Raw genomic sequence first — 12908 nt, forward strand, 5'->3', positions numbered from 1 at the left:
ACAATTCTTATGTATTTAAATATCAAACACATAAAGTTTGATATTTACAGTTATAAAGTGTTATAAACGTGTGCATATGGTGTATTTCACTTTATAGAGTTAGTAAGAATTGTATTTTTGATGTGATGTTAAAGATTTGAGTGTTGCGTATGTAAATATGAAAGTTTAGGTGTTAAATATGTAAATATATAAGAATTGTGTGGTATGTATGTAAATGCCTCTTTCAATTATTGGAGACTTTAACGCTAAGTTACGTATGCATTGTTTTAAAATTCTACTCTGCACTGGTCGCTGTGCTCTAAAGGGGTTCATTGTTATGGTAACGATTTTTTTTTTTTTTGGGTTGGCGAGCTAGAGCTCAACTGAAATGGTAATTGAACTGACTAAAACATCATGAAGCCACTGTTTTTTTAAGATGCAGATTGAGTTTTTTCCTCTAAGAATTTTATTAGTATAAACATCAAACACACAGAAAATTGGTCCACATACTGGCTTGATATTAGAACTTTCTAATATTATTTGAATAGGGCCCTATATATTTTCTTCTAACATTTTGTTTAGGTAACAGTGTAGAATGGCAAAAAAGGAGGGTGGGGGATACATTTACATTTATCTCACACCTTAACATTCATGTTTACACACATAACACTCAAATCTTTAATATCACTTAAAAAACAGCACTGTTAACTCTTTTTGAAAATGAAATGCACCTTTTCATGTGTATGTTTAAAGCAACAAAGTGCTATGCATGCATATATGAAAGTTTAGGTTTGAGGTATGTAAATACATAATAATTGTGTGCAACATATGTAACTTCCCGACAAAAAAAGGGGTTCTCTTCTTGATTATTTTTTGCTCTTGCCTAAATGCTCTCAGCTCTTTTCTTTATTCTTTCTTCTTCAGGATGAAGTTGAATCTTTTGGCAGGCATGATCAACAAGAATTTCTTGCAACCGCTGATTACCTCTCCACCTATGGCATCAATACATTAATTTTGAACATGCAGACTGCTGCTTCTGAAGTTCTAAAAGAGTTAGTGATTTGCATAATCCATGCCAAATGTGTCATTAGTTAACTTATATTTCATAAATGCTATCATAACCTAGAGATTAAATTTCAAATCAGAACTTTTAACTTAATATTTAGATCTTAAAGATTTTGGCTAAATACCCAAAGCTATGATTTGCTTATTGATGTAACTTGGGTCCTCAGGAGACTGAAACCTTGTTCCATCCTTCATTTTTTTTCAAATTTCATGCATATTAGTTTGTAAAAATTTAGAAAGTTCTTTTTCATTACATTTGATCTAACAACTTCACACTTTGTTACAAAACATTTTTGTTATTAATAAGTCGACTTGGTCAATGCTATAACACTTTATTTGGTTAAATATATGACACTTCAGAGATATTTTTGCAGACTTAATTTTTCTTAGCTAAAAGGTTTTATTTAAATTAATATTTTGATTTTTAAGAGATGTTTGGATGAGTTTCCAAACTTGTCGTTTGTGTAATAGATGCTTTTTGGCCTCTTGAGGCTGAAGTGTTCCATTATACATTTTTATGAACTTTGTGCATGTTAGTTTCTATACAATTTTTGGAGATCTCTTTTCCTACCATTTGACCAAAGCACGTCGTGACAACAAATGAATATTAATAAATTATTATCATGAGCATGTACATACATAACACCCAATTCTTTTGTATTTACATATGTAACACACAAACTTTACTTCCTACAATAATACCGCCCAAATCTTTCATATCACATAAAAAATACCATCATTTTAACTTTTAAATAGTGAAAGACACCTTTTCATTCTTAGGTAGGGTGGCATTTATCTAAAAGTTAAACTTAGATGTTAGACATCTAAATACATAGGAATTGATTGGTATGCATGCAAATCTTTCTACTTATTATTATTATTGAATTTGTGATATTCAACATGTGCAGTAAACAACTGAAAGATCCCTTCAGTATGGAGAAACTGCATGAAATGATTATGCAAATGCTACAATTGTTCATGAGTATTGAATCACCCAGTTACTGGATAAGTTATCTGGTCCCTGAAAATGTTGTACAATACAGTCGGACCATGGCTCTTTCCTTCAGTAGTTCTGAGGACACTTCTATCCTAATGGATGCCAACAAGCTTGAGCAACTGGTGTCAGAAACACGGGCAGTGCTATCAAGGTATGAAAACTATACTTTCATTGAGCGAACTAGATTCTGATTTTGGATTCACCTTTTCCCCCTCATCTTTGTTAAAATTTGTGCATTATGACTAAATGAAGAAAACATGAAAAATAAAGGTGATGCACCACAGAGTGCAAATTATAGAGGAATTAAGTTAATGGGTCATACATTAAAATTATGGGAGAGGATAATTGAACATAGGTTAAGAAATGATATAAAGATTTCTCATAATCAGTTTGGATTTATGTCGGGCAAGTCTACTAGAGGTTTGATTGAGAAGTACAGAGAGAGTAAGGACAATCTACATATGATTTTAATGGAATTAGAAAAATCTTACGATATAGGTCCAAGCAAAGTTCTTTGGAGAGCTCTAGAAAAGAAAGGTGTTGATTAAACTTATATTCAATTCATTAAAGATATGTATTCTAGAGTTGTTACTTGTGTTCGAATAGAAGGAGTATTGATCATGTATTTTCCTATTTCAGTTGGATTAAAGCAAGGATCAACTTTAAGACGCTCTTACTTGACATTTGCAGGATGATGTACATTGTTGTATGCTTTTTGCTGATGATATTCTTCTTGTGGATAAGAATAGAGAAAGAATTCAGGAAAAGCTTGAATTATGGAGGTCTATATTGGAGTCTAAAGGACTTCGCTTGAGTAGATCTAAAACTGAATATGTTGAGAAATTAGGGCGAAGAAAAATAGGAATCGACACAAATCTAGAAGAACACAGAGATTTAACGAGGTTTGACAAAGATGCTTATGTTCTCGGGAGCAGAGCGGTGGTTTTCTTCAATATTCAGAAAAAGGTTATAAAATGAGACCCAGGGTTACATACATGTCTATTTATAATCCTAAAAAACCCTGTGGTGTAATATGTAATTACCAAATTACCCCTGTACCACTCCCAACCCACATAAGGAAAATCCCCCGATTTGTACAGATTCTTCCGCTCCGCTACACTTCGTTTCAGCATTTGTCCCTTACATGATATATGAGTCATATCATAACAAATCTCATCTTTGCGAATATCCATCCCCTTAGGAGAAATACATCATGGAGTTTCTTACACACTGAAGTGGGTTGGGCCACCATGCTTCTCTAGCAACTGCAAACATTCAACAAATCCAAGCAATGCAATAACTTATTGATAGTAACTGGCTTGGTCAACATATCAGCTTCATTTTCATCAATATGAACCTTCTGCAACAGTATCTCACCAGAAACAATCAATTCTCTGGTCTTGTGATAACTGACATCAATGTGTTTTTTTCTCATGGTACACCTGGTTCTTTGCCAGATAAATAGCACTCTGACTGTCACAATGTAACTGAACTTCACCTTGCTCAACGCTCAGTTCCTTTACTAGCCTAGCAAGCTATAAGGCTTCTTTCGCAGCTTCAGCTACTGCCATGTACTCAGCTTCAGTTGTAGATAATGAAACTATTGACTGAATTGTTTGATTTTCAACATATAGGTCCTCCATCAAGAGTACACATACCCAGTCTTCCAAATCACCTGCATATTCTGAATCAACGTACCCCACAACTGAAGGATCATCGCTGCTGATGAGCTGCTGATGAGAAACCAAATCTTCATAACCCAATTTGCTAGGAGGTCTTACATTGGCGCGTCTCTGTCTGTCTCTGGCTAGATTATAATTCTGCAGATCATCTAGAGTGGAATCACCAAGTGTTGGATTTGAACCCTTCAACTCTCTCAATTGTTTCTATATGTTATTCTAAATCTATCTGCACTGTATCTGAACTGGAATTATTTCCTTACACCTTATCTTGATTCTGCTATAACATGAACTGCTCATCAAAAATTGTATCTTTGTTGATCACCATCTTCTTTGTTATCAGATCCCAAAAATTATTCTTTCACACCTTTCTTGTAGCCCAGAAAGATGCACACATTGGATTTTGCATCAAGTTTTGATCTTTCATCTTCATGTGCATGCAAATAAGCAGGACAACAAAAAATTTATAAATGATCGAAATTGGTTGGATTACCTGTTCATACCTCTTCTGCAACCTTGCCACCTAACGATGCCCAAGGTGATCTATTGATGAGATGCGTGTCATATTCATCATATTCACAGCCTCTGCCCAAAAATTCTTAGGAAGTCCTGCATTCAGTTTCAAGGATCTTGCCCTTACAGTTAAGGACTTGTTCATCCTTTTTGTCAAAACATTCTGTTGTGGTGTCTTGCACACTGAAAAATGTCTCTGAATCTCATGCTCCTCCCAAAATTTCTGAAACTGCGAATTTGTGTACTCCGTGTCATTATCAGATCTCAAATATTTGATCTTTCTATCAGTTTGGTTCTTCACCTCAGCTTTCCACAACGTGAATTTAGAGAATACTTCAGATTTCTGTTTCAAGAAATACACTCGAACTTTTCTGGAGAAATTATCAATAAATGTAACGAAATACTGAGATCCCCTAATGACAATTCTCTGATAGGGTCTCATACATCAGAATGCACATAATCAAGAATCCCTTCAGTTTTGTGTTTTTCAGTCATAAAATTGACTCGTTTGTTTTCAAATAACACAGAACTTACAAAGATCGAACTTGTAGCTTTTAACACCTTACAACAGGTTTCTTCTATGCAATTATGTCATCTCACGTTCACTGAGATGACCAAGACGCATATGTCATAGCTTTGTACTAGCTTTGTACTATCATCATCTCATCATTTGACTCCACAGAGTGAACTCCACCTACAACTGTTCTCGCCAACAGTTTATAGATATTACCTGCAGTTAACTTTCCTTTCCTCACAGTCAGTGCTCCCTTAACAATTTTGATGGTTTTTCTATCCTTATTTGTCTTAGAAATAAAATAATTTCTATATAAAGTGCCTATGAAAATCAAATTCTTCTTCAGATCTGAAATATGTCTGACATCACATAATGTTCTAACTGTGTCATCATACATCTTAATTCTTACTTCTCCAATACCAACAATATTGCAACATCTATCATCACCTAAATAGACTGAGCTAGAATTAGTTTACATGTTTAAAGTAAACCACTCCCTGTTAGGTGTTATGTGATAAGAGCATCATGAATCAAGAATCCATGCATCCCTGAACTGAGTTGATGAAACTGAAAGCATATTGCTATCACTGCAATTTGAATTGTCACTCTGCACCATATTTACAAACTTCGATGATCAATCACCTTTTTCTTCAGTCTGCTTCTTGAGCTTTGGACAATCTCTCTTCATATGACCTGGCTCCTTACACTTATAACAATGAATTGTTTTTTTTGTTTTTGTTTTTGGACTGGATCTGGAATTTCACCTTCTAGAACCCTCCTCTTTCTTCCTTCCACTGTCCTGATTACCCTTCACATATAAACTGTCGTCATGAGAGCTTTACCTTAAATTCTATTTTTGCTGGTTGTGGGCCAACAATGCTGCAGTAATATCATCAACTTTGATACTTTCTTTCTCATAAGTAAGAGTAGTCACCAGTTGTTCATAGGAAGAAGGCAGTGAACATAACAAAATCATTGTTCGGTCTTCATCCTCAATACTCACATCAAGTCGTGATAAATTCGTGATTATTTGATTAAAGTCTAACATGTTGCGCTATATCAGAACCTTTTTGCATCTTCAGCCCATACAGTTTTTGCTTCAGATACAATTTATTCGTCAGAGATTTCAACATAAACTGAGTTTTCAATTTCTTTCATACCTCTCCCTGAGATTTTAGATTCATCACGTGATACATAACTTCTGCTGCCAGAAATAAACGTATGGTTGCTGCAGCTCGTTGTTGCAATTCTTCTTAATGTTCATCCTTCATGACATCTGGTTTCATTGCCCGCAAAGCCTTCAGGATCCCCTGTTGTGCCAACAAATCTTTAACCATTGTTTGTCACAATCCGAAGTTATCAGTTCTATCGAACTTCACCTCGAATTTTGCACCAAAAATTGTCATTTGAAAATTAATCCTGCAACGAACTCTTCTGCAAATTCCTAAGATCTTTGTTGTGTTCCTTGCCTTTTCCGCGTCCTAGAAAATCTTTCGTCCACCGAGAATTTCCTCTTCTGCAGCCGCCTCCAAAAGAAATTCCCGCAGTCGCCTTAAGGAATAGAATTAGATGTTGATCACGATCTCGCAGAGGAATAAAATCGGAAGTTTTCCGGCTTTTCGATTTTCCGCCTCCACCTTTCAATTCCGCCTCTTGCTTCCAATTTTCACCTCCCAACAACGGTCTGATTTTCCTTCTCTATCAAAGGAAATTCGGAGCTTCCAAATCGCAAGAAATTTGAATCGCCTCCCTTTTTATGCAATGCAGCGATCTCAAAGCAACTCAAAATGGCTGAGGTGTTGAGCTTGTGCTCATTTGCCTAGAAAAAATAATTTTAAAGACTAGATAAACTTAAAAATGAAATGACAACACAAGCATAACATTCATCTATTGGTAACAAATCCATCTCCATCAAACTTACTTGAACTAGATTTTTATAGCGTGTGATTGACCTTCATTTGCACGCTACAAAGCCGTAGGTGGAGTGGATAGTGATGACAGCACAGCCTCTGGTGGTCTAGGGCAGTGGGATTGGCCCCCTAGGTGCTTCTCAATGTGAGCTACGTGCTAGATCCTATTCAGGAATGCTGACACTTGTTCAGTGCTATAATCATTTAATGAGTTATTGATTTTTTAGGAGCTACGGTCTGATGAGATGTGCACCACATTCACCTCCAATTTTACAAATCACCATTTATATATCTACTGATGGTAACTTTATCTTTGACATTATTTTGACATTTCATGAATTATGAGGAGCAGCGATATTTTGTAACCCATTTTTTATTAATTGAATTCATATCCCTATTGAAGTTTTTCATAAAAGAATTCTCTCTCTTTTTCATGGTTGATAGACTCCAAGATATATAAAATTATCTTCACTCTAATGGTTTGGTGTCTCTTTTTTTTCACAAAAATTGTTGGAAGTTTACGATTTATTGTCAAGTGATATTTCTAGCTATTTTTATTCGTAAATTTCTACTTTCGCAAACTTAGGTGCGTTTGATGGATTCTTGAATTCTCGTATTCTTTAAGCATTTTTAAAATTGTTTGTAAGAACTTGAAATTGTTATGTTGATCACTATTTAAGGTTTGATTTATTTACTAGTAGATTGAAGTGGGTATGATATTAATAATTAATAATCACATTTATTAGAATATAAAATAATATGTAGTTGAGATAGATTTAAATGTCATTAATCAAATATAGAAAAAATGGAAATAAATATGAGGATATAGTTTCAAGAGTTAAGGTTTTCTTGAGTATTATGGGATAAGAGGGTATTATAGAGTCTCAAATATAGATTTTATAAAAAATAGGTCGACGGTGCTATATGAATGTAAATGTTGGGATGGTAGAAACTTTATCGATATCTAAGTTGAGTGCAACAAAATTACGTAAGTGTGAAGCTTAAGTTGTGTGTGGCAAAATTAGGAAGGATAAATCAAATCATAATTATATTAAATGTGTGATTGGAGTAACATCTATTTAAGATAAAATAATTGAAAACAGGCTTGGTTTGTTTGAACATGTACAACCTAGGGTATAAGTTGCATTTATTAGATGAGTAGATAATAATGTTAGTGGATTATGATGGAGAATTGATATATATAATATACAATGGATAGAATTTGTCAAAATGATTTGCAAATAATAGGTTTACACCTCACACCTCACACAACACAATTGAATTGAAAATAAGGTTCATAATTTCAATCCCAAAAAGTTGTGATAAGTTTCATGAGAATGATCATGAAGATGACTAGCGCATTTACTATTTATTGGGAAAGGAAAACAATTACAAGTTTTTTAAAAGAATTTCTTTATTAATCTGCAACTTGTTTTTCTTCTAAATTTCTAATATCATCAGATAATTTTTTTTAACTTATCTTGTTTGCTAACATTACTAACTATAATATTTATAATTCCATTCACTTACATAGGTTGAAGACCTTGTTTGCTTATATATTAGTTAGTTTCAGCATCTGTTTGTTATGAAATTTTATAAAGTTCTATTAATTTTTTGTACCATTGAATTGTCAGTTTTTTTCAGACACCACTAGTACCTTGTGCTTGGTTGACATAGAACTTGTTTTTAAAAATTTCAACTATATGCATTTTCAAATTCATTGAGAGCTACATATAAATATTTGTTTTTCTTACCAATTTCTAGATACTTATTGGGTTGGCTCCTTTATATTAAATTGACTTTCATATTTGTGAAAATTATTTAACCTATTGCTTTTTGCAACATAACTTCGTAAGTTTTACTTCGCCCAATATATGATGATAATGCATAATGTTTTGCTGGAAATATGGTATTTCCATGCCTGCGACCTTTAAGGTTATTGAAACTAGTTATAATTTAATTATGCAAAGGTCTATGGTTTTAAACAGTAAAACTTTAAGAGAATACTGAGGAAATCTCATGGTAGTGAAGCAGGCTCCTTACTTCGAAGTCAAGTAAACCTTTAGAGATTTAAGATACAATTTTCATTTATATTTAGCCTGAATATTGGGAAGGGTTTATGCATGTTGGGGATAATTCTTTTGCTTTAAAGAGGGTTGAAATTGGAAAATCTTTCAGTTTTCTGCCACATAATTTCAGCTGTGAGAGCAAATGGTAAGAAAGCTATGATTCCTTAACTCACATAGTGCTTTTCCATGCACATTTGTTGTGAATGATGATTTTAGTGATTTACAAATCGTTTGTGAGGTAGATGTTCTGTGTTTACAACATTTAAGCGGTGTTTGTATGACTCTTATTCTTTCTTTATTTATTTTTTATTTTTTTTATATTCTAGTGTTGAAATATGATCTTTTTGGTATGTTGGGTTTATTTGGGGTCATTTTTTATTTTTTATTTTTTTATTTTTCTTTTTTAAGAATATATTTGTTTAGTGCATTTTTAAGTATTTGTATTTTTATTTTTAAAAATAAATTAGCTTAATTTTTAAAACACTCAAAACAACATTTTGTGTTTTGAGTTTTTTTAACAACTACTATCACCACCAGATATATTTTATTTAAAATCTAAGTGTATATAAAAAATTAAAACAAAATAAAAAATAGAAAAAAAATAAAAGTGATCTTAAAGAGTTCTTTAGGTTTTTTAAAAATACTCTAAAACGCCTAAAAATTGTATTCTGGTTTTTAAAAACAAAAAATAAAAGCATATGAAAATATGTTAGAACTAATATATTTAAAAAAACAAAATAAAAAAAAATAAAAACGAAAAGAAAAAGTGACCCAAACAACCTCCAAATGATTTTTTCGTTCTATAGGATTTTGTTTTATAGTGAAAGAAAATGTCTGTCCGGCCAGTTTTATAATGGAGGTTTTGGTCATTGCATTACTATCGTATGGGTGAGCTTGGCCAGTAGATACCCACTTCGCAGTAGAAGAGTAGAACAAGAAGAAAACTCTTGGTACCCTTTTGCGGGCTACTAGTTATTAAGCTCATTAATTAATTTAGTTAAAGTAAAATTGGAATAAGTTTTATTCTTATTTTTATTTTTTGGATCTACGTAGTGGTTATTAATCGTGTAGTTAGAAGGGGAAATTTGGAAAAGAAATATTTATTGAGGTATGAAGTGGATCAACAAATTTTCTAGTTAAGGCTAAAGAAGAGATCATGGGTTTATTTTATCTTCTTGTCAAGAAATAGGCAGACCTAGAAGCAATGTCTAAGTTTCTTCCAAGTTGGTTGGTTTAAATCATGAAAATAATCTTTTTGTTTTATACTGTAAGGCTGTGTGTACAAACCTTAACCAAATTCTGCGTACACACTTTTTTTATAATTTGCTCAAGTCCATAAGGGCGAAATTGAAAATGCTGAAATTTTCTGAAGCTTTTAGTGAACTTCTTACATTTTGTATATGTAAGCCCAACATGTTTTTTGTGCAGAAGTCCAAGCCTATCCTTCTAACTTGGACTTATGTGGAAATTATCTTTATATGCAAATTGATTACAAGATGTTTAAGGGTTTAGGATTCACTCATATAAATTTAGGATGAGCACAAAAGGTTATATAACAAACATTTTCATAACTTTTAGTTTAGGTTAAGATTTGTCTCTCTTAATGTAAAGCCAGAAATTTGCTTGTCAAAATTTGAACATTTGTGAGAAATATGAGAATGAAAAAAACCACAAAAATAAATCTTAATCACACACACAAATTGAATAACAAAAATATTAAGATGAAAAAGAAAATATGTAAACTACCAATTTGAAGATATAGGTTTCACTCTTGTACATAAAAAAAGCATCTCCCAGAATTATCATGAAGAATTGCACCATTCTAAAAAAAGTTGCATCCAAGCAGCACTCACAAGTTTAAAAGGAAAATAGAAATTTTTATTCAATAAATATTCCCCAAAGATACAACTTAGTAGTTTCTCGGAGTCTCCCAAGATGTGGTCAAATGCTTCAAAATCTGATTCTGCTAGGTAAATAAATTTCCTAGTTCTGCTATACTGCCAATTTCATTATTTTTTAAATTAGTTAGCAATATTATAACAAAAACCTGTATAAAGTGAGACAAAAGGCGGCAAAGCAAAATAGGAAAGCTTATTATTGAAGAGAACAGACATAAGGAAGAACACCTGATTGAAACATATACTATGTGTCAAGATATTCGATAAGTAATTCAAAGCAACTTGCTCGGATAAAACAGTCCAATGTGACAATATACGAGAATATTTATTCTCATAGGCACCATTGTCATAGTCGTGTTGTGTTGCATGGTTTGAAGCTTTTAGTAAACTTTTTACATGCCCTACTAGCATGGGCTTATGCGGAAATTATCATTATATGCAAATTGATTAAAAGATGTTTAAGGGAGGATTTACTAATATAAATTTAGGATGAGATACACAAACAAGCTCAGAAAAGGTTATAAATCATTTTCCTTACTTTTAGTTTAGTTTGAGATTTGTCTCTCTTAATATAAAGCCAAAAAATTGTTCCAAAAAATGATCTAAAAGTAGTCAAAATTTGAAAATTTGAAAGAAATATGAGAACGAAGAAAACCCTCCGAGTAATTTGGAATTCACACCACAAAAACAAATCTTAGAGTGTGTTTGTTTCGGCAATAGCTGTAAGAAATCTCAGTTGAAAAGTTGTTGTGGAAAATCTGTTGTTCAAAAACTAATGTTTCAGAAGCAGTTGGTCTTGTTTGAAAAATACAATTTTTGGAGTATTGTCTGTAGACAAATGTCTGAAATATCCCTTAATGGATATTATCTAGATTTCATAGGTATTTTCAATGTATGTAATTTTCATATTTAACTGTGTTACCTGAATAAGCAAAAATATAAATGTGAAGTCAAAATTAAATTATAGAATAAAGAGAATGCTATATTTTAGAAATTGCATTTTTTTTTAAGTCTATTGTGTCAAGTAAAATTGGATTTACATACATAGCACTCAAAACCTTCAATATTACATATTTCACACTTAAGCTTAACTATTTACATTTACCGCACCCCAAATATTAAATAAAGCTCAAAAATAGCACCTTCCCTTTAGAACCAATAACCCCGTTAATGTCCAGCCGTTTGTTCCTCTCTTAATATCACGGGATGTTGCCCCAACTACTGCCGATGAGACACTGCCAACGAATTTCAAACCAGAGGAGTAGCAATGGTGAAAGTTAGTGAGGAATGAAGTTGAAACTTGGGGATTTCTGAAAATTTGAAACTCCGGCGATCTGAATTTTTTTAATTCCCTAGACTTTCTCCATCCATCTGTGGTTGAAACCCATCAAGTTAGTCTTTTGCCGGGCCTTCCTCCGCTTCCTTTTTGGCTAACGAAAAAATGGGAAAGAATAACCCGCCGGAGTAGATTTCATGTAAGGGGAGTAGCAAGATGAGGAATATGAGTTCTGATGTTCGCCGGAGAGGTGACATTGGACTAACACAGTTAAAGATCATAACAGGTTGCTGTAAATGTAAATAAGTAAGTTTAGTTGTGAAATATGCAATATGAAAAGTTTGGAGTGCTATCCCTAAAAATAAATAATCATTAAAATGGACAAATATTTAGAATGAAGTCAATGGTTATTACTCAAGTTCTTTTCACTCACGACACCTTTATCATAAACAAATTTTATTTTATATGAAACCACTAGGAAATTTAGCATCATATGCCTTAAAATATATATAATCAGGCAGATATTCCCACGATAGCATACTAATGAGGAATAAACTCTAGCATTAGAGGACTGGCCATTGAAGTTTGAACTTGCTGAAATCAAAGATATTTAAGTTGGATCATTCTAAAATTGATTTGAACCCATATCACTAAAATATTGAGTGATTTACGTATATGCCACACAGGTTTGATGTTTTTACATATCTAACACCCAAATTTGAACAAGATAAAGGCAAATTACTTCAGCATTAATATATTTGATGAGAGTTTATAACTACGGCTAATATTTTTATATTTTACCATGAAAGTGGATTTTTTCAATAAAGAATGCCATGTTATTGTTGACCTCATTTTTAGTGAGGTCTTAGTCTCCTACTCTTAGAACCTAGGATCTAGCTTTAGGAGTTCTTATTGACCATCCTAGTGGACTAGCGATGGAGCCCACCTTTCGTAGAATTTCAAGCCACTCCTTGACTCATTTTTGTGAAGAACTCGCATGAGTGGTTC

The 12908-nt window shown here is 32.8% G+C and overlaps 1 protein-coding gene across 3 annotated transcripts in view; it reads left to right on the top strand.

Annotated features, from left to right (window-relative positions):
* Positions 1-12908, top strand: part of LOC110024710 (peroxisome biogenesis protein 3-1-like) — a 35223-nt gene that overhangs the window by 14840 nt on the left and 7475 nt on the right. For 2 of the 3 annotated variants that reach the window (XM_020724828.1, XM_020724829.1), the window contains exons 5-6: positions 904-1031; positions 1953-2192. In XM_020724828.1, coding sequence (XP_020580487.1) covers positions 904-1031; positions 1953-2192 — 368 coding nt within the window. The remainder of the gene's footprint in view (positions 1-903; positions 1032-1952; positions 2193-12908) is intronic. The other variant, XM_020724830.1, reaches the window with a different exon arrangement.

The sequence above is a fragment of the Phalaenopsis equestris genome, unplaced genomic scaffold (genome assembly GCF_001263595.1).
Source record: "Phalaenopsis equestris unplaced genomic scaffold, ASM126359v1 Scaffold000270, whole genome shotgun sequence".
Lineage (NCBI taxonomy): Eukaryota > Viridiplantae > Streptophyta > Magnoliopsida > Asparagales > Orchidaceae > Phalaenopsis > Phalaenopsis equestris.